Here is a 27,923-nt window from a genome sequence, read left to right on the forward strand (position 1 = left end):
GTAATTCCTCTGAGCTCCACTAATGGAGACATGCTAATTGCCACGTCTGGATTGCCATCAACTCACAGTGGTGACAGGGGGAGTTCAGAGTATTAAAACATTTTGAAGGACTATGCCTTAAACAAAAATCTTCCCAAAGTCACATTATCTCCTTACAGTGCTCATTCTGTGAACTCAGAACAAAAACAAACAAACCGACAAACCCAAGAAAACAACCAAATAAAACCCCAGTTAACCATTTCAGATTTTTTTCCTTGAATTTGTATTACTGATTGAAGATCTGTTTCCTAATGGTTGGGAATAAAAGTCCATCTTGAGAGCTAAAGTCACATAAGCCAAATTCTCCAGCACGGCTACCACAGAGTACATGTGCATGAGGTTGGTTGTCTCCATTAGGAAGGAGTGCATGAGGTTGGTTGTCTCCATTAGGAAGGACTGGTGGCTTGGAAATGTGCTGGTGGTGGAAATGCTGAGGGGGAGGGTAAGCATAACAGAACATAGCTAGAGAAATCTGCACAGCTCTGAGCCCTCAAAAGGAAGCCTAAGGTGTGTACACTAAAATAAGTGCACCTGGAGAACACCAAGCACAGGGCTGGGTCCCCAGAAGTACTCATTAGCAGGAATATTTCACAGTGAGCTGCAACTGTATGACAAGGAAAAATGGGCTTCTCTTTGGGGAAAGTGTTCTGGAGACAAGTTTTTAACATTCAAAAAACAATATTGGCCTCCCACAAGTATTTTTGCTGTAGCAAGAATTAAAAAAAATTGGTAGCTTGTTTAATTTTTCTTAGACTATTAACTAATAGAGTGATTTAATTTGCTATAAATGATGATGGATTATAAATAACAGGTATTTCAGAGCATGAGATGCTTTGGGTGAAGAGATGCAGTACTTGCATCTGGAAGGTGTCTGCCACAGTAATTTTTTCTCAGGTGAATCCTACAGCATGAACTAACTTGATCATTCCAATACAAAGCAAAGTCCTGCTCATTTGAACAGTGGCAGCAGCAGCAGGCACCAAGTTTGGTGATTTGGCTTTATTCCTTTCTAAAATTCAGCCCTTCAAGATCAACATGCAATTTTTATTTCCAGTTCTTAGCTCAAAAAATGCTTGGGGTGAGGGGCGTCAAATTCAGTTGGGAAAAAAAGGGACCATGTAACTGCTTCCATTTAGTGGGATGGACAATAAGAATAAATAAGAATACAAAGAATACAAAAACAGGATAGATCAACTATGCTACAAATCTGGTGATACACCTTTTTTTACTGTATTTGTTATCAAGATGACATGCAGTCTAGAACTTCATGGCAAACACACTGGCAAAAGCCGTAAATCATGAGAATAACAAGGCTCGAAGGAACAAGGCTCACAAAGACAACCCCAAGGGTGACTTTCTTGGATACCAGTAAATAAATCCCTAAAGGCAAGGAGCTAAAGTACAGCAGCCCTAGCAACCACACTAGCACCCGAATCGAGGTCTGGAAGAGCAAAGATGTGCAGTTCCACACTGTCCAGTTGTGGGACACAGTTGCAACAGAGTCAAAACTTGTAGGCCTGTAAAATTCCACCACGGGCGTTGAGTTCAGAGTCTGGGGACTTTCTCTTTGTACTTCCATGATTGTTATAACCAGGCAATTAGAAGAGGTGTGAGAAGGGCTAACCAGAGATGCCAGCCTTTTGGGAGTCAACAGCAGTTCTGTTGGGTTGTCTGGTAGGCACTTCTTTCCCTTTCCCCCACAAGCTAAATTCAGAAGGATGTTGTTGTCATCAGGAAGACTACTGACCTCATCGTCCGGCAGGCACGTTTCAAACCTGCAGAACGGGCACACTATGACTCCTTGTGGGGAATCCCCAAAGTCTATGATCTTGCAAAGGCATTTGGCACACACTCTGTGACAGCACTCCAGCACTTTTGGCTTTCTCTGCCGCAGGTTATAGCGGTTGTAACAGATCTTGCACTCGAGCTCATCTGAGCTCTGGGTCTCCACAGACTCCTCTGGTAGCTGAGTGGTCATTTCTTCAGGCAGTCTTCAGGCTCGTGGAAAGAGAAGTCAAGGGATGAAGAGGTCACTGAGTTTTATTTTAGAATATTTTCCTATCACCCATCTCAAACAGAAAAAGAGGAGATGACGTCATTGAAAAGCATCAGTAGACATCATCCATTTTCAGCTTCTGCTAGGGATTGTGCACTGTATGTCCTTTACTCTGAGCCAGGCGTCCATCTGAAAAAGCCAAAGGGGAATTTTTGTTGAAAGGAAAGGCAAAAACAGGAAAGAAAAGGGGAAAAGCAAAGAGAAGGGAAGAGAGGAAAACGGAGAGGGAAATCTTTAGCAAATGAAATATGCAAGTTCTACTTTTTACAAGCTCAGCTTCCTTTGCTAAAACTACCTCTAAGGTAGCTTCTTTCTGTGGCATATGAGACCTATATAAGAGTCATGATGATGAAACTTAGCATCATACTGCATGGATTTATTTTAGAGTTGAAGCTCTGAGTGGTTCAGCCCATGAAGTTCTCAGCAGAAGCTGCAATCTAATCACTGACCTGTGACCATTTATTTAAACTCTGGTTTCCCAAGGAAATGAGACTTGACACCTGGAGCTTTTGGTCTTTCCCGGTAACTTGTGAATCTGCTGTCCAATTTCAAACAAATCAGCAGAAGGGCCACAGTACTGAGGATAATTAGGTTGATAAAAGAAATGAGCACTGGCAATTGGGTAGAGGGGAGATATTTTCAAGAAGCACCATTTATCCTGGGCAATGGGTGGTCAGCACACCCCAACCTCTGCTCTGAATGGGCAGCATGCTGCTTGTAGCTCAGCCAGAGAGGAGGGCAACCAGGGGGAAGCTGGTGATACTCTGGGGAAATAAAAAGTTTGGGGGAGTGGAACGGGTATGAAAGAGGTCCACGGTTATTGCAAAGAGTTATGTGGGGACCTAGGTCAAATCTGGATTAGGCTTTGTTAATTTTTCTGTTTGTGGAGCAGCCCATTTATTTTCTCCACCCAGCTGCTGGACATACAATTACAAAAATAAGTGTTCTTTAGCTTGCAACAAGTGTCTCCTTCAATATGCGGCTGCTGGGATGAAGGCTAATGTGTCTTCCAAGGGCATTCACCAGATGCTCTGGTTTTCAAGAGTGCCATGGCTGTGGCAGCTGTTTCACACCTCAGCTAAGGAGAGGTCTGTGGCATGCTTGCCCTGCTGCACTGCCATTCTGTGCAGCAGTTTTGCTGCCAGACACATCTGCCTCACCTAAACAAACGTCATATTTTCTAACATGACTTCAGGAAACAGTGCATGTATTATAAACAAGGCATTAACCCAGAGTACGTGCTCTGGGGATTAATAATCACCAGCATTTACAAAACCAGTCTTATCTGCCAGAAGACAAAAACTTCATCCAGATTCTGGCACATGCTTGCTCAAAGAAACGAGGGCAGAACTGCATTTTGCAGGTTTTTGTGACTTTGTTCACAGGGGTTTTTGGGTGAGGGAAGAGACGAGGATCTGACTCCATGTTTCAGAAGGCTTGATTTACTATTTTATTATATATATTACATTAAAACCATACTAAAAGAATAGAAGAAAGGATTTCCTTAGAAGGCTAGCTAAGAATAGAATAGGAAGGAATGATAACAAAGGTTTGTGGCTCAGCTCTCTGTCCGAGCCAGCTGTGCTGTGACTGGCCATTAATTAAAAACATCCAAGATGGGCCAATCAAAGATCCACCTGTTGCATTCCACAGCAGCAGATAATGAATGTTTACATTTTGTTCCTGATGCCTCTCAGCTTCTCAGGAGGAAAAATCCTAAGGAAAGAAATTGCTTCAATAACTCCTTTCCTGCCTCTTCCAGTTTTTGTCTATAGTGCTCTAAAGGTTTTAATCTCTGGCTTACTGTTGTTTTTATTATTTGTACTGTGGTGGCAGGTTGCACTAGGCAATACATACATTAGACCATCCACAATTTTCAAAGAGTACAAGCTAGACATCTTCTATGACACAAAAAGGACATCTTTTACAGAACTTACAATTTATCATTTATTTTCTGTTACACTGTGTGCTAACTTATTAATTTCTACTACTCCTTTTATTTCATTCCAAATATCATCTTCTAGATGACTTTTCGGTAGATATAAATGTTACGAGATGCTAACTTTCCAAAGGATGAACAAACCACAAAATGGACAAAAAAAAGTGAAATGCCAGCCTACAGGAAGGCAAAGAACTGCTGTAAAATTAAGAAGCCAAACAAAAAAGCAATGGTTTTGGACTTTCACATCTTGGGTATCATTTACATCCTGCACCTGTGGGGAATCAGGGTTGCCAACAAGGTACTGTTAGTGATCTGCTGGCAAACGTTGTCCTACAACACAAAACTAGATTCCTGATTAACCAAAAATCTTCTAAAATATGTGTCTGCTTCTCATGGAAAATAAAGACCTTTTTTGCAAAACTTCCAACTCAAAAGACCGTGATATTTTAGTGTTTATCCTTCTAATTAATTATTTCCAGGCTTTTCACAAAACCCAATCCCCTTTTCAATCAATTCTATTTGGACATTGATCACCTCTCCCTGAAACAGGTTTCAAACTGAATGTGTTTTGCTGATTTTACCACCTTTAAATGCTAATTTTTGACATTAATACAAGGAATAACAAGTCTCTGGGACTGGCAATGTCCCAGTTGCTAAACTGGGATCATTAGCTCAATTTCCAGAGCACAGTGATCCTCCTATTGTAGTTTGTGTCATGAGCTCTTCTACAATTTTTTTCAAACTCTTTTTTTAATATAATGTACTGTACAAGAAAGAGCGACTTTCATCATCTTTCTCACTTCAAAGAGTCTCTAAAAGAATGTCTGTAATAAAACATTATTGATTGTTTTTTCTTCAGCTAACTTTAGATATTGGATTTCTCCTTACATGTTTTAGTACGAATACTGCTTATTACTATTTGTTATTTATACGTCTTTTCCTTTGAAAATTAAAATTTAATCATTAGTTCCTATTAATGCTTTTCATGCATTTTTTACCCTCTCAGCTCTATGGGGGTTTTAATGCTTCCTCTCTTGTTTTTGCTTTCCTGATTTCTTATGGAAATTTTTCCTTCTCAATATCCACTTTCCTGATCTTTGTTTTTCTCTCCTGGGAACTGCCACCTTTTTGTGTTTAATTAATGCTGCCCTACTATTATATACATCACATACACTAAAAAGTTCTCTAATCAGAGACTTATTAAAAATATATGGAAACCGAGGCTTTTAAAGAAATTTGGCTTCAAATAATTCCTATTTCTTGAGAAAATGAAGCATTTCTTGAGAAATATGGCTAGCTACTCCTCCAAGCAAATTCTGCTCTACATCAAAGATTTTCTAGTTGGTCTTTTGCATGCTTCACAGGTTGAGTATTTACTGGAAGCAGGCAGAATAAGGAATTAAAGAAAGGAAGAGGTTAACTATTGCCCCTCTGAATTCTACTCCCTCACCAAAAATGTCACAATTCACATACTTCTACTTGTTGAGTGTTAAAAGCAATATTATGCATGGGAAAAAAAAGAGATAGTGTCTATATGATCATGTTTTTTCCTCCTCTTCGAGACACTTTTTTTTATGATGCCACAAGAAGGCATGTGCCTATTATGTGCTCCATTAATATTTGGGCTATTTTGAATATTGAGCTGCAACCTGCATGTTCTTTCTGACCTTGAAATCCAGGGGTAGTCATGATAAATCTAACCTTTTTCACATCAAGTACAAAATTTGTAGTCACTGGAGAACAAAGTGAAGCCCCATGTCTGATTTTAAAGCATTGTGTGTATTTTTATTAATTCTGGTATTTGTCATGATTTTAAACTGCTTCTTATGTCCAGCTTTTCACCTGAACCTAGACCTGTCTCATCTGCTTGTTTGATACCAAGAGACACAAGTTATAATTAGAGAAATTTCAATTACAGATTAGAAAAAAAAAAGTACACAAGGTATTCAAACACTGAACACATGTCAAGACAGATGCAAATGAAATCTGTAACCTTACAGATATCCTTGACTGGATACAGCTCTGGTCAGACCACTCTGCCTTGGAACTGAGCCCTGCTTTGAGCAAAGGGAACTGGATTTTCCTGGAGATTCTTTCTAAAACAAATTATTCTATGATTCAGTGTTTTGCTATCCTGAACTCACTCTGTGATGTGTTTGAAAAGCTTTATCTCCTAATGAATAAAGGATCAGACTGGCAATTGTTTATGTAGATAAACAACTCTCCTAGATAGTAATTCTTTCACTTAACATATGAATTAATTTTTACAAAACCTAGAGTCCTTCTGCTAGCTTTCCACAGAATCTATCTGATGGGGTCAACACAATGCAATTGCAGAACATTTTATTCCCGTGAGTATTATGTAGCACACAGCAGCTTTCTGAACAAAATATAAACTACTAGACACCACTATAAACTACTAGACACATCCAATGGTGACAGCATCCTCTGCAGTTTATTCAAGAACAAGCACATCTGTTACCCTGTGACAAGCACTTGCCTTTTGTAAGAGCCCTGACTAAGCACTGCAGGAGTGAATCCATCATTCCTGTTGCTGCTCAAGCAACTCTCTTTCCATCCCTGTGCCACCCATCCTGTACATTATCAACTCCTCTACTTGAAAGTTTTACTGAAAAGGGAGAAAAGCTGAAGACAGAGAGGCATTTTATTCATGGTAGAAGCAGACTATACAGTGCTCCATGTGACTGCTGGAGGGCAGACCCAGAATCAGAACGAATAATCTCCCTTGCGGGCAAGACGACGTGACCCACAGGACCAGACTGAATCAATAACAGCAAGCTCTTATGTATGACCCCACACATGGCCAGACTTTCTTCCCAGACATGGAAAGAAAGGTGAATGGGCTGTGCAACATGATATGGTCCTTCTTTGCACTCATCTATCAAACACTGTGTAGACAAAGTGTTCTTACGAGAGGCCAGAAGAAATTACTTGTAGATGAAACTCTCAATGTTGGAGCTCAGTCATGCTGACAGGGCAAAGTAGATGGGATACTTGTGCCTCTCTTCCCTAATGGAAGATCATCTTTGCCCAGTTCATCAAACCAATGTTTTATCATTCATCTCTCACACTTTTTTTTTTTTTTCTGTGAAGGGAATTTGCCAGTATTTCACACATAACCTAAAATGAATATATTAGCTCAGCAACTTCCATAAGACATCAACCATGGACCTACTCAACATGTGATATTTTCAAAGGTTTTAAAAGTTGCTTTTAAATACAAGCTGAGCATATTTAGGAAAGAAGAGAAGGAAAAAAATATAGATAGATAAATAAATACAGAGAAACTTACTTTCCATGAAAAAGAACTCCTTGGAAAGGTTCACTTGCACGGAACACAAGAAATGCCTTTTCTTCTCCACATGGGCAAAAACTGGTAGAAAGGAGGGAAACAAAATTAGTAGAGCAGGAATACAGCTGGGAGACTTCTCAGTCTATTTTGTCTGAAAGAGAGGAAGGAGTCCAACTTCTCTAGTTTGGATAGAAACTGCCATATGTTGAGATTTCTGTTTAGAAAAATATATTGGGTAAATCTCATTTACTAAAATTATTTCTGTAACATAATCCAGTTATCTTTACAGATCTGTTGTTGATTTTAAGCCTCTTTCAATATTATGTGCTAAACACTCTGAAGTGCTATCTCTTCTAGCAACCACATATTCACAAATGTTAGCAATTCACTAAAAAAACCCCCAACCTAAAGGCAGAGCATCCAAAGAGATAAACTGTGCTCTGAAAGAAGAGTTGTAAAAACATATTGAAATACTTTCCTTCACAAATGTCAGAGAAGCTCTTTGATAGTTTCTATTTTCCCAAACACAGTGCAGTCTCTTCTCCAGCACAGACCACAAAGTAACCATCTCCTGCGGGCCACTGCATTCATGTTGCATGGAGGAGCTTTGCTGCATTCTGACTCAGCAGGAAATGACCATCGCACTAGATTTTTCCAGCTTGTGCTAAGCGCAATGCAAAAAACCCCACCCCAAACTGCTTTACTAATCTCACATTTGAATAGACAACGTTCAAAGTGCCAGCAGCCATCACATGTTCAACCTGTCTCATGCCACATTTCTGCTAACAGTGGATGGGTTTTAACAATGGGCATTTCCCTGTCAACTCCAATCAACGGGAGAATTTGCACAGGAGTTACAGAATGTGATGCACTGATCCATGCTTGGCTTATGGTCAGCTCTGTAAACTGCTATGTAAAATGCCCCCATTCTTTTCACAAAAGCTTAGTTTCCAACAGCACAGGTAATGAGGTTATTCCTCCAATAACTATGCTTGAAAGAGAAACCCCACAACATATACAGCAAAAAAGTTGTGTATTATTAACTGCTGAGACTAATATAAAAGAGAAACATTCTTATCAGAAGTTACTGTTACAATGTTTAGAGTCTTTCCTTGATCTCTCTCAATCCTTTACAATAATGTCACAAAAATGCAAAACGCTGAAAATTATAGTTTTTCATATTTGAATTGGAATTCATGAGTCTCTAATTATTTAGTATGTGAAGTCATGTAATATTAATGTGCCATCTCATGCTAAAAGGAAAAAAATAAACAGTCTTTTTAAAAAATTATTATTCCTCCTCCCCATCCTGTTAAGTAATCAGGAAGATTTTAATGTAACAGGCTTCACTTAATTCAGTGTTTGACACAGGCTCTCAGGGTACTTTTTACCTCCTTTGCCTGTACGTATTCAATATCATCAACTCAATTTCCTATTAACAATATAATTTGCAATACTTTTTTTGTTATTCCAATAACTCACATTATGTGTCAGGTAGTAGTGGAAAATGGTATGGATATACAGTAAATCCCTTACTGAAACCCTACTATTCTCAATTACTTACTTTCTAGCTACAGGCTACTAGAGTATTTATATGAATCCTGCAACTGCGGTGTAGAAAAAAATGTTTTATTATTTAGGTTTGTACGCAAAACCAAAACCTCTTCCAATATTTCTTAAGAAGAAATTTTCCCTCATATAGAATTCATGAGTTATTTATGTAGTAATATGCCAAGTGACTACTCAATGTGACACACGGTTGTGGGTTGCTTTGTAGCTGTTTAAGAATAAAACTAATAAAGGACAAAGGATCTGAGCTTCTATTAGCTCTCTTGATTTAAACTGGCTTAATTAGATTAAATAGATAAGTAAAAAGAGATGGTTTTAAATTTGTATCTAAAATGGTAACATTTAACTTTGGAAATATGCTAGTTAAACAGAATTCATTCCTTTAAAATTGTTTTTAATTCTTTCACAACCTGCTTAATGGGCTATTTAGGCATTTTCTCTTGCACAGTTTTCTCACTGCCAGTGGCTTTTCCTTTAGGACTCTGAGACCTGTAAGCAACCTACTCCTGTTTATATATACTGCACAGCAGAACTCAAGACCTTATACTGTTTCAGGGAAAGGTTAGACATTCTTCTCTTTGGTGGTAGGGGTGGGTTTTGGTAGCTTTATCAAATAAAATAGAGTTCTGCATCTCTGCTTTAGTGCTTGTGCCCTTTAGGAGCTCTTCTGAGAGCTGAACAGACTGTAGGACATTGGTTCTAGAATATGACTTGAAAAGATACAAAATTATAAATAAATAAAAAGCTTCCAAGTATTGCTTAATATAGGCATAAATATTTAATCATTTGGCCTACAGATATGTCTAGCATTTATCTTTATATTAGACACTATTAAAAGCCAATATGATTTTGTATTAGGTTTCAGAACACATGATGAGAGCACCATAGAATTTTACATCCTTGCTCTGCTTGCTACTGTGTGCTTGAATGTAAGTAATTCAAATAGGTCCAGAAATGCAAGAAAATAACTTCTGCTTTTCAAATAAAAATTACTTCTAATAGAAGATATTAAGTAACATACTCAAAATGTAACATCCCCAAAATATAACAGAATTCTCTCTCTTTGGACATATTTTCTGTTAGATAATTTGGGAGAGACTAGGTGAGGCAAAATGACAGAAAATTTATCTTGATTACATCATTCGGTGAGAAATTCCTCTCCACAAAGGGGAACAATTTTAATGCATTACAGTAAGTTCCAATTAACCTTCAAAGTAAGATTTAATAGAAAGTAAGTGTGGCATTAACTTTGTCCTAATGGAGCTGAAAACAATTGCAGAATAGGCTAGAAAAGAAGTTGTACGTCTTGCTTTTTCTATTGTCCTTAAGAAAAATCCACCTAATACACGGATGTTTAAATTTGTATATTCTGTTTCAGGCATTTTTTATATGACTATATACAAAGATTTTACTATATTGTCTATTTTATGTTGATAGTGCAAACAGGAAATAAAAAGCATGGACATTATACAGGGCAGTACTGATACTGGATTTTATGTATTCTTTACATAAATTTGGTAACAAGGTTTTCTGCTTTAACTACTGCTCAGAATTTGCATTTGATCTTGTGCAGAAAGGAAATGGTAAAAAACAACTGCAGTTCATTCAGTCACAAGAATATTGAAAACTCTACATCAAAATAATCCAAATCCAATACAGATTCCACCTACAAGCAACATTTTCAGACCTGGTCTTCTATCATTGTGTCCTATTTGAAACACTGGCAAATAAAGTCTGATCCAGCTGATGCTGCACATAGCCCCAACAGCTTGAGAAGGGAGGGGTCTGAGGAAACAACACTCTAACCTGGATCCAGTAAAGTGCAATTCTAATATATCCTTTAGTTCCCCTAAAGCACAGACCTAAAAATACTATTTCTGGGATAAAGATTATTCTTATTTTAGCAATACACCAAAGTTGGCATATAACCTCTCCTCAATCAACATTCTTATATCTATTATTATTATAACATCATTATCATCACTAGAATTTCAATGTAACTAAGAATTTTTTAAAAAAAATCTTATTGATGTATTGAAAAAAGAGCAAACACAAACCCCTCAGATGCTATAAAAAGCACAACTATTAGTAGATCTGGTTGACATGCAGTAAAGTTGTATGTCTTCAACAGCGTTCCTGGGAAATGAACAATCCTAACAGACAAGTGTCAGCAGGGAGACATTGACTTTGACAGCAACATGTACTGCCCTTTTACAACAGGCTTGTAGAAAAATTCCATTTGGCCTGATTTGTACACAATATGCAAAAAACAGTTACTGCATGCACACCCACCATTCTAGACACAGGTATGCGAAATAAAATTGCAGGCACTGAGAAAGCAGATGGGAAGAGGGAAATTAATTTGTGTCAAATGACAGGCAGAGCTTTTATTCTATTACTTTAAGGAATACAGGAATCATGTGAAACAAGAGCAGCTTTAAGTACTAGTCTGGTAGTATCTTTGTAGCTACTGGGGATGATCTGGGAGTGTCAGAGCTCCATAAATTGCCACGCCACCATGTCAGAATTGCTGGAGTGTTCTGCTGGTGAGACTTGCTTAGCTCAGATTAATGCTTATTAAGTAATTAAACTTCTGGGGGACTGACATGAATTGCTCAGCTTTAACATGTTATTTAGCAGTGAAATGTGCTGTTTTTTTTACTCATTCTGAACTGTCAGTGACAGAGTTGAAGTGCTACTAGATGGAATATTTCAAGCAAAGGGCAGAATCCTTATGGGCTGAGACTCTATATACACTGCCCTTTGGGCTGGATAAGAGGAGCAGAAAGAAGCTGCAATTTATTCATAGGATATATCAGAATCCAGTTAAGAATGCAGTGTATCTCCCTCCCATGTGTTTGTGATAGAAATATACTGCCACAGCAGCAGATAATCCAATCAGGTCTAAATCGGATCAATAACACCCTGCAAAAAATCAGCAAATCTGCACTTAGGAAATGTGCTTCAGAAAGAGCTGCATAATTCTATTCTGGGACAAGGGCAGCCTGGACTTTACTAATTTTCCATCATTCAAAAGAGTTACACTGGTTAAGTCTCACAAACTCAATGAAGGGTATGAAACTGTCTTTTCTTTGAGCAGAGCTACAGCATTTTGATGTCATTTGCAACTACAGTGGTTGAAAGGTTAAATGAAATGAACGCTTGAAGTCTGCCAGCCAATCATATTCAAAATACAAAGTGCATGAGAGGAAAGCATCGCTTCAGAAATTTTGGAAGTAATCAAGGCATATTCAGATTGTATATTAAACTAATTAAAAAAAACCAAATCCCAATCAACACACAAAACAGAGAGAAGGTACCTAAAATGGGATTCTAAAGGTTTAAAAAGCAACACAGTCCACAGAGAGCCATTACACTTTCCTATTAACCTACAAATTTAATTTAGTGTAAATTAATAACTGAGACCAGGTATTGGTATTTTTTAAACTGGTAATAATCAATGGGGATTTTAGTTTTAAGTGTTTTGCAACATGTACTTCAAGACTAGAAAAAAGAACATAACAGGTTATGAATGTCACTTAGTATAATAAAAATCCCAACATCATCACAGCAGCTCTTCAGCAAGTATTCCCAAGTATATCAGGTTTTCTATACAATATCACAAATGAGCAGCTTGGCTAAGGCTTATGGAGTAAAGTAGGAAATTAAAAACATTTCTTGCCTTCCACTAAGTAAAAAAATTTTTTTTTGATAGAAACATAACCAGGAACATTTTAAAACACCAGATGTTTTAAATGACAGCTTTCTTTAAACTATTTTAAATAATGAATCTCCTCTGCTCTGCTTTCACTTAAGCAAGTGAATATAAGGCTTCTGAATGCTCCACTGTGTTTCTTTTCCAAAAAGTGATACTAGAAAGACATGCTAGGAAGTGAACTAATTAACTAGACATTAGGGGATAAGACATATTTCACTGTTTTTAATTTCCGGTGTGCTGAATGCATATAATCTGCAAAGACTGAAGATCTAGGGAAAAAATCCTATATAGATATATTATCTATTGAAAAGCTAAGAGGCATTATCCTTTATTTATTCTATAACTTTTTCATGGAAAGATCCATGTTTGAAGCACCAGGATAGCACACTGCTGTTTGTTAGCCTACTAAACCAAAGTTTATGAAAGTTAACAACTATTGCACTAGTTATCACTGCAAAAGGCAGCATCCACTGTGAATCTGACTTTTTTACATCTCTGCAAACGCCAGACACATAATTTGCAGCACGTTAAAATAGACCTTTTCCCTTGGGCTTGGTTTCTTGACGGAAAGAACTCTCCGTGAAATTGATTAAAATCCAATTCTGCTCCAGAGTCAAATGATTGCAATATTACTTGAGAGCTTCTGAGCTCATATTTGTCCCTCTCTGCTTCTGGAGGACTCTTTCAGAAAGTGCACCCAAAAAAGTGCACCCTGAGGAGTATTTCTCAGTAATTGTGGTGGATATATTTTGCAACAGTGAGTACATCTACACTTTAAACTGCAGTGCAGAGTTGATATAACTGAGCGGGATTCATAGTGGAACCAACCTAGCCATAATAACATGTACTTCTGGATGAGCTAAATTAATCTGGCTTGCAGGAGAATCAGCCAGCCTCATGTACCATTTCCCACACTATGATCCTGTGCTAATATGCTGAGCTTTGTCTACAACCTGTGCCAATATATCTTGCCTATCTGTAAGTCATCACTGTAGAGTGTTAAGCCACAGAAGACTGCACTTTGAAATGTGATAGGAGATACCCTAAAGGACAGCAGAAGTTGTACCTTTCATTCTCAGATATGTCTGTTTGAACTGGATATCTGAGGATCAGTAACCATGGAAAATGGAGACTTTCATCTCTACTTACTAAAAAGTTTATGCAAATGTTGCTATTCACACAATGTCTGTCAGTGCTCCTCCACACAGATACCTTCCAAAGTTTTTTCCTGCACATAAACACCTTGTGTATATGAAGTGACAAGACTTGCAGTAGAAGGTTTGAGAAACTTAATTTTCATGATTTTTCTCCCTGAAAAACAGGGAGAAAAATGATTTTTCTGAGTTTCTCCCAGGCACCCCAGCTTCTGAGTGGGCTTCACATAACATTACTATAAGGATAGATCATAAGACAGAGGTGGATTTGGGGAGAAGCAGCTGCTTCAATAGTGAATTTTATGTTAAGTATACTCACTAGACCGTGCCCATTTTGTTTTATTAATGAAGCATTCTTTGTCCACAGCAAAAGGTGATAGTATATCATACTGTCTATGCCCAAATCGCTAGCTTTCAAGGATACCACTGAATTCTGTAAAATCAAAAGCTGTAAAATTCTGTAAAATATCCTACAGCAATAAAAGCATTCTCTCCTTTTTTGTCAGTGTGGTCACAAGTCTTTTGGTAAGAAAAATGGCAACACAGCATATGGATAATTCATTAGACAAAAAACCTCTTGTGTAAATCAAGAGCGATTCAACCAAACAAGTTGCAATGCTTATAAATATGTCAACAAAGCACACTAGCTTCTCTTAAAAATCCCTTGTTTGAGATAAAAAGTAGTTTTCCTCTTGCTTTCCTTATGGTAGCCTGTAGCTCTAAAGATGTGCTAAGAAAAACTTTACTTGAGGGATTTGTTTGTCAAAACTTGTCACTGAGTTTACCTTGTAAAATGACAGCAGGAATTAAATCTTGGATGCAAACATTTTCTTAGGATGCACGTGCAAGCCTTTCTCAGGCAAGATGCTTATTTATTGGGTAACAGAGAGAAGGCTGGTAGAATTAAACTACTACTGTTTGCTTTTATAATTGCTATGTCATAGGATACCTTTTTGATGTTTCTAAAATTTGTTACTGTCTCACTTATTCAGTTCCTAAATCTGTAATCCCTGCTAAGGCAAAAGTCATACTGAATTGACTAGAAAACTGACACAAACAACCATCAATTTCTCCTTGGCTCTGCTACCAAAAAAGAAAATAAATTTAATTGTCACATTATTAAATCTTGGAAACAACTGTGCTATAATATATAACTCCAACCAGGGAACATCATCAGTAAACAACTATGATGGCATCTAGTCAGTCATAAAAACCACAGGATACTGTTCCCTTCCCCAGAAAGATAAAGTCCTTTTAATACACTGGGTTATGCAGAAAGGAGCAGACAAGATCTCAAGGACACTGTTTATGAATACACGAATTGTGGCGGCCCCATTGGCAGGATATCAAGTCTGAAGGACTCACTGATTGAACAATATGTGAATGAAGTATTTGATGCACTCACACAGACTCAGCATCACGTCCAAAGGAGACACTGCAGCCTCAGATGTGTCTCATATTCTCTGAACACACCAGGTGGAACCACTGGCTTATTACACCAGTGGTTATGAAAGAACTGGAGATCCCACTCACCACCCACAGCAATCCTTAACCATTTCACACAGTAAGATTTTAACTCAGCTACTCAAGAGAAACGAACTAAAGCACTGCACATTAGCCTTTAAAGCCTATAAGGCATCTTACAGCAACACCTTAATAACCACATCATTAAGCAAAAGATCTAAATGGGGCAAAAAAAGGACCTTCAAAGTAAATGCTCACTATGTTTTCTCTCTTATACTTGTGCAAAGCCATCAGGCTCAATCACATTGTGTTAATTTTGTAGCCTGAATGCAACTGATCACAGAACACAATTTATACGATTGTTACCTGGAAGTCTTGGGATCCTTACAGAGGAGAGTAGTGAATTACAGAAAAGAGATTAGCAGTATGATGACTTGGAGAGACTTTGCTGTAGGGAGTGGACAGAGAGGGCTAAGTGCAAGAGAAGAAAATTTAGGAAAAAGCTTTCTAAATCAGCATGCTAAGGAAACACAGCATGTACAGGGGGAGAAGGACTGTGTGGAATAAAACCAAGTTTGATACACAAGGTGAATTTGGGGGGGGATTTCAAAGAAACAGAATTATACACTTTAGAGAAATGGCCAAAAAAAGGCACAAGGGGGTTAGGGGGGAAGGGAAGCAATGGAAGTGTCAAGTCAGCTAGGAAAGTGTAGGTTACAAGGTGTATGTTACAAGTGACAGGAATCAAATTTTAAAAGTTTTAAGGCACAGAGAGTGGTGGGAGGTGAGGAAAATGTGTGTTATACAAGAATAGATGATACAAAAATTTGGTAGTAATCTGAATATAAAAAGAAATGGAGTAATGAAATATACCTTCTGCTGCCCACCACACTGATGAGAATGAATGGGAATAAATAGCAACAGACTGATAGAACACAAAGGTATTTGGGATCAAATTGTAGCACTCATTTTGATACTGAAAATACCAGTAAAATAGATACAGTGAAATAGCGAAGTTCAGGAGAAAGCTGCTTTATTTAGTTGTACATTTACTCCTTGAATTGTCAGACCACCACCATGAGGAATGGCTCGATTCATTTACAGAGAATTCTACTAAGGGTAAAGGCTGGTGGGGTTCACCGAAGATCCTTCAGTGTTTTTAAAGAAACTGTATTTTGTCAGACAAGTAGCAAACCAAAAGCACAACTCCTGGCCTGTGCTAGAGCTGACAGATGTGCCTGATTTTGAGTAACAAGCCTTCATTCTGTATGTCCAACAATATTGCAGCAGAGCTGAATGAGAGAGATTACTTGTGGCTCCAGCCTCACACAATCAGCTTAGCACCATAAAGAATGCGACAAGATGAGGTCTGCAAATTGCACAGTTCAGTCTGGGCACTGTATTATTTTTTTAAGTGGATACATAATCCTCATTGTTTGTGATTGATCCTGTCTCAGCCAACAACTGAGATGGTGCTTCAACCCCAATTCCCTGAAGTTCAGAGGTTTACAGCCTTCTGATCAGAAAGATACACTGAATGAATTTTTTTCTAGTGCAAGATTATTTCAAACTAATTTTATGCTCAGAAATGCCTTTTTTTTTCTTTTTTCTTTTTTTGTGCCTAGGTCACTTAAAACCATTTTTAAAAAACAAAGCATGGGTAGTTCAAACCAATGAAGATAAAAGTGTAAGATTTAAGAAATTACCATAAACTTATATTATACTAATCTTATGACCTATGCAGTGAAGTTCATGGAACATACTGCTGCTTTCAAGTGACAGAATTACAGAACAATTTACATTGGAAGGAACCTCTGGAAATCATCTGGTTTGAACCTCACATCCTGAAAAGTTCAGAAGGCAATATTGCAGTACCGTGTACCAAGAACTTAGAAGAGCTCAGTGTGAAATCTTACAGAATGGGAGGGTGCTGATCACACACCAAACCACGCACTCACCAAGCACCCAGACACAGGTAACCAAAAGTCTGTTCAGCATTGATAATGGAGATATAATGGTACCAATGATACCATTGATAATGGAGTGACGTGGCGAACAGGACATGCCTCATCCTCATTTTTATGCTTGCAAACACGCACTGCTGCTGGATGTGCGTTTCTGTTGTCTTCAGACAACAGCAAACAATCTATTCTTCCTACCCACTTCTGTGAGTCATCAGGCTTCACTCACTGTCTCCTGAAGTGGGTATCCTTAGAAGGTCACTGAGATGTGGCTGTTATCTCCATGACCTCATCTGGGTGCCATCCTCACCGTCCTTCTCCCCTGGTCACTTTGGGGCACCGACACCCCTTCAATCCCATTCTCACCAAGGTGCCCACTACCATTCTCAGCAAAAGCAGAGACAGGTCTGAAGGTCCATCTGAGCATAATGAACCCTCCTGATGCTGGAGGGTTCACAAAGCCCCTGGGCACTGACTCTCAGTGAGGAATGCAGTTTTATTTCAACCACCCATGAACTGCACTATCAAATAAAGATAAAATTTATATGTATACATTTTAACAGGAACACTCACATTTCCAGGTATTTTTCTTTATAATATATTTCATCTTTGATTATTCTGATTTTCAAAAGCAGGTCTAACAGACAGTGCATTTTCCAGCAAGTATTACAAAGGAGGGAGAGTGTTGTTTTACACACTATGCTTCCACATTTATTAATCCATTACTATATATTCAGTAAAATGCATAGATAAAAGCTGAAACTGCAATTTTCACACTGAAAATGAGCACTAGTATCTCTTCATAAAAGAAACCACATCAGATAGAATATTGTTGCTAGTGATGCTGTTCAAATGGAATAAAACACTGCATTTCTGAAAATGAAAAAAAAGAAAAAAAAGAAGTGGAAAAAAAAAGAAAAAAAAGAAAGTGAAAATCCAAGGCCAGGTTGGATGGGGCTTTGAACGACCTGGTCTAGTGGACAATGTCCCTGACCTTGGCAGGAGGGTTGGAACTAGATGACCTCTGAAGTTTCCTCCAAACCAAAATGTTCTATGATTCCATGAAAAGTAGCTCAATGTATTTCTTTAAACATTACATAAATACATTAATTCTTTAATCTACATATATACAATATAGAATACATAGTACATATACGATATGTATGTGCACAATAATGTTTAGCTGGATAATTTTATCTGATATTTGAAGAAAGTAATTCAGTCATAGCTGTTCTCTACTTGAAAGGAAGTGACACACACATACAAACACAGACATTCCCCGCCTTTAAGCCCACTTAAATACAAGATGTCTCTATTGAAGAGTTGATTCAAGACTGAAGAAAAGAAAGATTTAACAGAATTATCAGGGAGTTACTTAAATAAAAGAGAAGCTTTGTTTAAACAATTTAAATCTGGGGCACAATGGCATTATCACAATGCCGAGTATTAATTATTATGTTTGCTCTTTCCAGCCTGTCACAATGATGAACAATAATGATAGCACAATGTGAGATATTCACCATTTAGCTAACTCACACAGTCTAGGCAGGGGATCAAATAAGTTTCTGTACTGTCTATTCCTTAACAATGGCCCTTTTTGGTTCCAGTGTAACTGAAAGAAACCCAAAAATTGGTGTGACCTGTGCATATCTTCCTTGTCATATCCCAGTGCCTAAAAGCCAGCTGCAGGAACACAACAACTTAACTTCAGTCCTTCCAGTGCAGCTGGCACTCTGGAGAGGCACAGCAGAGAACCAGGACTCAGTTCCCTTTCTCTCAGACTCGCAGCAGACAAAAATCAGAGAAAAAAAAAAAACACCAAGTTTCATGGACATCTGGAGCTGTATGCAAGATGCGAGCTTTGTCGAGTGTCCTTCCTGGAACCAGTGGGTTGAGCTGAACAGACCCCCAATATTTACCCACTTCCTATCAACATAATTCCCTGTGGTTTCCCCATTATCACTTTGCTCATCAGTGAATGTATGATGCTTGCTGTTTGCTGCCTAGCACACTGCATTTCTTTTTGCGAATGGATGAATAACCATTCATATCTCTGACTAGAGTCTTTCTTTTGCTTGAGATATGCAACTGGATTTGTGTGAGGCAGCTGCTCAGTATTTGTGTATGGCCTGAGCTGTCCAGTATGTCATAGTGGACAGGTGACGTCAGTTCTGGAGCTGGCAGCACAGGAACTGGGCCACTGCTTAGTGCTATGAATGCTGATGAAATTGCCTTCCCAAGATTTGTTTCTTCTCTCAGAACAATAATGTCTTCCAATATATGGGTTCAGTTTGCCTTTTTTTTTTTTTTTCAGGCTTTGCCCATTGTCTGAGCGCTTTGCACGCCTTCAGTGTATTCTCTAGAAAATTTGATACAAGCATTGCAGTGTGTCTGGTAGTGCAAAATTAGGTATTTTAACAGGCATACTGCCAGAGCAGAAATTTCTTCTCGTACACATGCCAGTGCAGAAATTCCACTTGTAATTAATATTTCTTCCTGGAAGACCCCTATCATCCATCTTCCCCACCATAAAAAAGCACAAGCCAAAACAAACAAAAACCCCCGCAAAACACATCAAACCACTCCAATCCATTGAGACTCAAAACTGGTGCCAAATACTATTATCTCCTTCCTTGGAATTTTCTGACATACCCTACTTGTTGCATTGTCATCTGTCTAGGCACTATATTTTGTGCAGCAAAATCTGTGTTACTGTGTCTTGTTCACGAAAGCTATTGCTAATATTTTAACAGCAAATAATGAACCCAATCCATCAGCTATGTGCATTGCTATAACACACACATTGCTATAACACACACAAATCTATGTGCATTGCATTTGAATTTTAAATTTTATGAATACACAAACATAAAAGCAAGTGTTCATTGAAGTCGACCCGTATCAACTCTCCGAACATTCCCAGACAAAAGCAACTCTTCAAACATGATCAAAGGAGCTCTGGACCAGCAGTAATGGAGTGATATGAGCTTTACTTTTCAATACAGACAGCCACATGCTGATCATTGCATATATTTTATTTCCCAGTATTTACTATTTCTCATAGCTTTATTTCATGCCTCTTTTTACTCTGTATCTGTGCTTCAGTTGACATAGCTAACGCATGAGCAGCAAAATAAAACACAAAGGGTAACTCTTTGAAACAAAAAAACCTCTTTAAAAAGAGATCTTAACTCTTTCAAAAAACAAGATCTTTAACTCTTTTAAAAAAATCTGTTTCAATGAGGCTGGCTCTTTTGCACACAGACAGACAAGACTGTAAGCAAAATAAAAGAGGGAAAAAGCTAAACATTGAGATATAACACTGTTAATGAAAGAAATGCAGAGTAAAACAGTAAAAAGGAGGAGACATCAAGTATGCAGCAGGATTGTTTATTACAAGTTCCTATTTTACAGTGAGTGGATAGATAATTCTGGTTTGGACACCTGCATAGAATTATGTCCACAGTTGCACTTTACTGATCATACTGTGTGAAATTGTTTCTCTTCCTTGAGCAAAAGGCAGACAAAAGGTTACAGGGATGAACGGGTTTGTAAAGTAATCTGCATCACTGGATGCAGAAAATTTCCACACCTGTATCTATGATGTCAATTTATACCCTTGGTCTGTCTGGCAAATATAAATATACATGTCCATATATGCATAATTTAAAATACCCTAGCTGTCTTGAGAAGGTACCACGTATAAATGTGTGTGCATGCGAGTGTGTGTGTGTGCTAGAACTAGAGAAAAGCTGTTTCTCTCTCAAGATACCTACAGAATTTCAAATGCCCACACATGCACTATATGAGCTATCTGTAAAATGACAAACAGTGAGTGAAGCATCCTGTTAATGTTATTAAACTGAAAATTAATTATAAGACTGGTACAACTGACATTTCTCTTCATGAATAATTTTGCTTTACTGAAACAGAAAATAGGCAGGCCACTTAATTTTTAAAAGGGCATAAAGTTCAGAAGGCTGTTCAATCTATTCATAGCCATACCTGAATATCAAAACTGCACTCTAAATGAGCCACCCCAGAAAGTTTCTTTCTGTGCATTTTTTTTTCCCATTCCTCCCTCCCCTCAGTCCCAAAGTCAATGAGAATTCATATTTTAATAAATCTGTGTCAATATGCATTAGTGAAGCCTTACATTTACACTGATGAACACACAGAGAACTGTCCTTAGAGTCTAAAAACCATACTTCAACATGAAGCAGATGTGTTGGCCATGTTACAATAAATTCATAAAAAGAATCTTAAATGCTGCCATTAGCACAGGACACTACTTTGGAACAAGCTGTCTTGGGAGGTATACCAGGGGAAGGAAGGGAGATACCACTGCACCCAGTGCTTCTCCATTCCAGGCTAACAAAATGCTTTTAACTTGCCTGTCAGGTGGCATAGTTGATCAGAGCAGTCGTGTGACAAAGTTTCATTAATCCTTAAGAAACAAATAACACAAAATTTACTGGAAACTCAGTTCACTTGGGATTTTTGTGGGATTTATCAATATGCAGTATTATTACTTCACCTTCACATCATCCACACACACATCATTTGTTTTCAGTTCTGACTTGCTCTTTTCTAGTCTTGTAAGAGCTGTTTCTCTATTTCCCCATCCAAAAAGCCCAAAAAAACAAAAAAAAAAAAGCATCCTTCTATCCTTCTTCATATCCCTACCAGAGCACATGTACAATCTCTGTATGCTTAAGTTCCACTGATAGTAGATGTTTGGTTAAGTGTGATCCTATTGTCTTAAGAGGATACTTTATATTCTAGGATATGATTTTGCTAAATACAACAATTAAACCAGAAGTGTGGTGCTTCAGAAAGCATTTTGGTGAGCTTCCAGGGACTTACCTGCCAGCTGCCAAGCTGGCTTAGAGCTCTAGGCTCAATCTATTCACCCATCCATCACCAAAGGGTCTGAATGACTGATAACAAAAACAGATGATTCATTGTTGGTATGCTTTCTGTTCTCTCTTTGCCCTATGGAAGACATGGCATTTTAAGATTAAAGTTGATATTTCAGGCTAAGACAAACTTACAATATAAAGAGGGCAGTTTTTATCTTACTGGATAGATACTTGTTTCTAATTTTTACAACAGAGAAGGCCAGAAATTAATTTTTTCATTGTTAACTGATCTTTAAATGAGCAGGTACCCATGCCCATCATCCTGAGTGTAAATACTGTCCCAAGATGCTTTCCCTTTTTGGTCTTTTTAGATAGATCTGACTAGTAAGATAATATTAAATTTCCATTTCATTAACAAGTGTTATTCAAGGTGTTGACCTTGAATTTAATAGCACAAACATCGGGGACTTATCTCAGAGGCCCATTAGAAGGAAAAGACAACTGTAGGTCTGCTGTGGTGATGGCAGAGAAGAAAGGAGAAATACATTAGAATCTTGAAAAGCACAGAGAGCACTTCCCCCTAACAACTTTGCTCAAGTGATACAAATAAAATGAGGCATGAATACACAAAAAAAGCTCTTCACTTTAACATTTAAGTACTTGCTAGCTGCATTATAAGTGTATGAGATTACTGTAGAAAAAGCTTCGGCTGTTCAGGTAAGCAGCATACCTAATTCACACTGTGAATACAGAATCACAGATTGGAACAGTTTTGGTTGGAATGTACCTTTAAAGGTCATCTAGTCCAACTCCCCTGTAATGAGCAGAGACATAGAGAAGCCACAGAGACAAATGATCTGAGTGTGAGATCTTTGCAACATGAATTTAGCAACATGGGAGGGAAACACAGCTGAGATACCTTTACCTTTTTGGCTGTGGTGGGAGTCAAACTAAGGTATTTTGCACAGTGACAATGTTCACAATCTTTATAGGATTATGAGCAGTTTGGACAGTTTCTCACAGGAACAGTGAGACAGTCACAAAAAAAAAAAATATTCAGGAGCTGAATAAATCTCCTTCAAGGGAAAGCTTAAAAGAGCTCAATCTGTTTAGTTTGTCAGAGAATGAGAGGCAATTTGATTACAGGAATAAGCATCAGCTACAAAAGTGCTCTTTGATTCAGTGGACACAGTAAAATATCTGTAACATACTGAAAGCAAACCCAAGTACTAGAGCATTACAAAACATCAGCATTGCACTGAATACATATTTTACAATACAGTCTTAGTCATAAAATAACTCATCATTTTCTTCCACAGGAAGCTTCACTGAGTTTGCAGTATAGTCGGCAGTTATTTTTTTTTGTTTATTCTCATTGTATAATTTGTTGCCCTGCAATTCACTCATTGTACCATTTGAACTTAGCACCAAACACAGCACTGTTTATTTTTTTTAACTTTCATTTAGCTGTCACTTTAACAGCATAGAAGTGTAATTCAGTGAACTGAAAGATACAGGAAGATAAAAGCCCTCATTACACACACGTTATACAACACTCCACCTGGTAATTCAAACACTACTCAAAATTTCTGCTTAAGATATTTATAAAATTCTAGCTGAATAAACTAAATATTTTCAATATTGGTAGAAACGCTGGTAAGCCTTTTAAAGCTTTTTTTGAGAATTACTTGTAGGAATTGTTTAAAGAGTGGAAAGCCAGTATCAGCTTGAGTTTTGAGCATGTTGGTTTTTAACAGAGAATACTTCTGTGGAAGTATTCTGTGGAAATACTCCAGGTCTCCCCATCATGTATTGAGAGGCAAATGGCATCTGCAAGTTCTTGGTAAACACCTGCAGTGTAGCTCCTCAGTGGTCAAGCCATACCTCCACATAAAGCTATTCCACAGCAGCAGCTTCAAGGTCAGATGCTTTTCCAAGCAGAGTCTGATCAAGTGAGTCATCAAGGGGGGAATATTTTCTTTCTGTTCACAGGAGAACATCTCCTGCCTGAGTACAGAAATGGGAGTTTTCTTTCTTTGCCATGCGCTGCCTGCCAAGATCAGTTCCCCTGCCTGGAACAACACCTGCCCTGAAACTATTATGGAAAGGTTTGGGTTTCCTTACCAACACCTTCTGCCATGGACATGGCCAACACAGCCTTGAAGGCTTACAAAGCGGGGGCCTAAAAGAAGCCTTCAGCCCTGAGCTGGGCCATCTGCTGGGAGGAACTGATGCACACAGTCTAACACCAGATTTTCCTGTCCCAGTCTGAGTCATGTCTCAACCTGACTCCTCATCCCAGTCCCAGGTAACTCTCCCACCATGCCTGTTGACTCCAGGGCCAAGTCTGCATCATGGGCTGCACATCAGCCCCCTCCTTCTTCCTCACTACAGCCCCACACACCATCAGGTTTCCTTACTGTTATTCTCAAAACCAAATTGTCACACTGCTCTCTTTTCTACAAGGCCGCCTCTCTGCAAATAACTTGAGCAATTCCAAGTTGAAGTAGAAAAGCTAAGAGATGAGACAGTCTGTCCCTATTCCTTTCTCCAATTTCTGAACCACCACTAGTGGTGGTAATCTTTATAGATGTTACTTTCAAAATGCAATATATACAAAACAGTTGTGAACCTGAGTCTTTCAGAGAAACACAGCTTTGTAACACTTTGGCTAAATTTCTTGGAAATAGCAAGAGAGATCAGACAGAACATAAATGGATTTCAGGTCTCTGCTCAATGCTTCAGAGATGGTGGAATATCCCATCTTTTCATGCTATCTGGACTAAACTTAAAGTGCTGCTGAGTTATTTCAGCTTCTACTGAAGTGCCCATTCATTGGAAAAAATAAAATGGGAAAAGGAAAGGTGTTGAATTACTGCATTTATTGTGTCTAAAATGCTGTGCTGCATCATCTCTGCAGGAAAAAAACATTTGAATGAAACACACAGGATTTGGTTTTAAAAAGTGTAGAGCTGTAGTAGGTTAAAAGCTGCACATCTTGTACTTCTTGATTTGTCTTTGCAAATGAATTTTAAACCTAAGGTACATTTTGAAGAGGCCTGAGCTCTTTGCAGCTTATCATAGCATTTTCACACTCACAGATGTTTTGTTTTTACTAGAAAGTCACAATTCTCTTCTGTTACAGTGTGATACATAAGGTACAAATCTGGTCATACCATATTACTGTCAGAACAGTAGTTTATATTGGACAGGCACTGCTTCAGCACACAATGTGTGCAAAGGCCACAGGAGAATTTCCTGAGCTTTGCTCTCCAAGGATCCCTAGTACTCCTTAGCAACCTTGCTGGGAGGACTGAAATCACAGCCTCCAGGCAGCAGGTGATAAGTGTCCCTGCACACTTGAAAGGGCTGCTGGCTACAGCAAGCACATGTACATCTCTCCAGAAAAAATATTTAACAGCAAACTAGGATATAGATAAAAATATTAAGACTGAAGACAGCAAGAGGAATAGTGGCAAGCAGACTCCTGCAGTGGCCTTATACCAAGGCACAGAGTGCACAGCCTTAGATGATGCTTTTCAAGAAAATTTGACAACAGGCTTCCTATAAACCTAGTCTAGACTGAGGAGCACCAGAAAGATGTGAAATGACAGTCTGAGGGACTGTGATCTAATGGCTAGAACTGTTGACCACTAGAAGCCCTTATGCATGTCAGGCTATTTTATGAGGTGTATTATCTGTACTGAACTACTGCATTCTTTCCTGGTACTGCCTCAACTACTACATTTTTTCCACTGATAAACATTGTCTAGTAGAGTTTGCAATTGTTCCACAAGGAACAATTTTGGGACTGAAATGTCACAAGGCAGCAAAACCATAAATATTTTGCTTATCCCTTTCACTTTAAGGCAAGATATTGAGTTCTGATGCTTCTCATTCTCTGCCATGCAGTGATGGGGGTAGAAGTGTCCAGGTCCTTATTATGCACAGCTGACCTTTTATTTCCTGCAAGTGCATTCAATTTCAGGTAGTCCACAGTGTGGTCTTGAAACGCTATTTTCCATCATGCTAAACTAAATCTGAGGTCTACATTTTTACACATTTTATGAACTCAAGAGTTTGCTTTCCAGTGCTGCATGAAAAACAGAGGTCATTCAGAAGGTTATAACTCAGCAAAACAACTGTTGTGACACTGTTGAAAGAAGAGAAGGACAACCACTTATAAACACTGGGCAAACCACTGCAGTCAACATATCTAAGAAATTTCACTTTTTTTTTTTGTGACTAATGTTTCTAAAAAAAACCCTTAGAATTCCAGTCCACATATTATTACAATAATACTGACATAAATGTTATATCGAGGAAAGTTTAAACTTGATCAACACTCATTTAAAACTTCATTTTATTTATACATCTCTTGCAAGACAAGTCTGTCTCCATTTTCTTTCCTACTTGTATTCATGATTGCTGATGAACTGTATCTTCTCTTTCCACTGTTTTCACATCATTTACCTAATGGTACAGGTAGCTCCACTTTTCACTCAGCATTTCATTTATACACCTCTCAAACTTCTTCCAGTCAATTCTTAGCCTTTGAGGTTTGATACCCTGATATTACATTATGTATAGTGTTTTCGATCTCAAATAATCTCATATTTACATTACATTTTACCTAAAATGTCAGTTCTTGTCCACCTACTCAATAACTATGTCCTCAGTCACCGTGTCCTCATCTCATGTACTATTTCCCTTTTTCCCCTTGTTCACAGCCGGGAAGATTGCCATCTTGAACGTGGTGCTGGCTGCATACATGTCACAGCACAATTCTGCTTCGGCCCAGGATCTCTTTTATTTCCTAAATCACTCAGCAATGAACAACGACTGCTCCCTAGGACCTCATCATGCGGGGTCAGCCTTCTCTCATCATCAGGAAGTTCCTTTGAATTTTAAACTTCTGCAGAGACCCGTGTCTATTCACGCAGCCACTACCATTCGGATGTTATCGATTACACTCACCACAAGCACTGCTCAGGCTAATGACCTGCTAATGACCTTCCCATTCACTCTGACATTGGTATCGCAGGAGGTGAAGACGCTTGTTCGTGCCTAACCTTGGCCGCCCGAGATAAGCAAACGTTTGTCACCTCTACCATCTCAGCCTTCTGACTCGGAAAGCTACAGACTCATTTTACCTAAAACCTTTCCGTACACTTACTCCTAAAAACAAGCAGTAATTGTCTTGTTTACTCCACAACACCAATCCTTTACATCTTCGTTGGTTTTTGTTTTTGTTTTTAACTCAGTAGCGCATTTTAAGCCTATTACCCTATTCATCATTACTTTATAAACCTGAAGAAACGAAACTCCGTAACCCCCAAATTTCCAGGGGAGGGGGAGGACATATTTTTTACAACAACACCACCAACAACAGCAGCGAAATTATCAGTATTACTACGAAGGGGTAACCGTAAGGACGAGGAGCAGCGCTGTCCCCGGCGGAGAGGGGCGAGCCGAGCCGAGCCGAGCCGAGCCGAGCCGAGCACACCGGTTGCCACCCGGGGCGCGGAGCCCGCCCGTGCCGGCGCCTCCCCGGCGGGCAGGGAGTACCGGGGCAGGCAGGGAGTACCGGGGCAGGCAGGGGGAACCGGGGGCAGGCAGGGGGAACCGGGGGCAGGCAGGGGGAACCGGGGGCAGGCAGGGAGTACCGGGGCAGGCAGGGGGAACCGGGGGCAGGCAGGGGGAACCGGGGCAGGCAGGGGGAACCGGGGGCAGGCAGGGGGAACCGGGGGCAGGCAGGGAGTACCGGGGGCAAGCAGGGGGAACCGGGGGCAGGCAGGGAGTACCGGGGGCAAGCAGGGGGAACGCGGGGGCAGCCGGGGGTACC

At 38.9% G+C, this 27,923-nt stretch overlaps 1 protein-coding gene across 1 annotated transcript; it reads right to left on the reverse strand.

Moving 5' to 3' along the window:
* Window positions 1-914: 914 nt before the first annotated feature.
* Window positions 915-27,580, reverse strand: RNF182 (ring finger protein 182). Its single transcript, XM_058818505.1, has 3 exons — window positions 27,506-27,580; window positions 7,351-7,431; window positions 915-2,224 (listed from the first exon to the last, which is right to left on the reverse strand). The coding sequence occupies exon 3, from the start codon at window positions 2,015-2,017 to the stop codon at window positions 1,280-1,282; it is 738 nt and encodes a 245-aa protein (XP_058674488.1). The 5' UTR covers window positions 2,018-2,224; window positions 7,351-7,431; window positions 27,506-27,580; the 3' UTR covers window positions 915-1,279.
* Between the last annotated feature and the right edge of the window lie 343 nt (window positions 27,581-27,923).

Source organism: Ammospiza caudacuta, chromosome 1 (genome assembly GCF_027887145.1).
Source record: "Ammospiza caudacuta isolate bAmmCau1 chromosome 1, bAmmCau1.pri, whole genome shotgun sequence".
Lineage (NCBI taxonomy): Eukaryota > Metazoa > Chordata > Aves > Passeriformes > Passerellidae > Ammospiza > Ammospiza caudacuta.

What these genes read in the sequence shown, in the direction of transcription:
- RNF182 (XM_058818505.1), bottom strand. Translation starts at nt 2,017, where the DNA reads ATGACCACTCAGCTACCAGAGGAGTCTGTGGAGACCCAGAGCTCAGAT.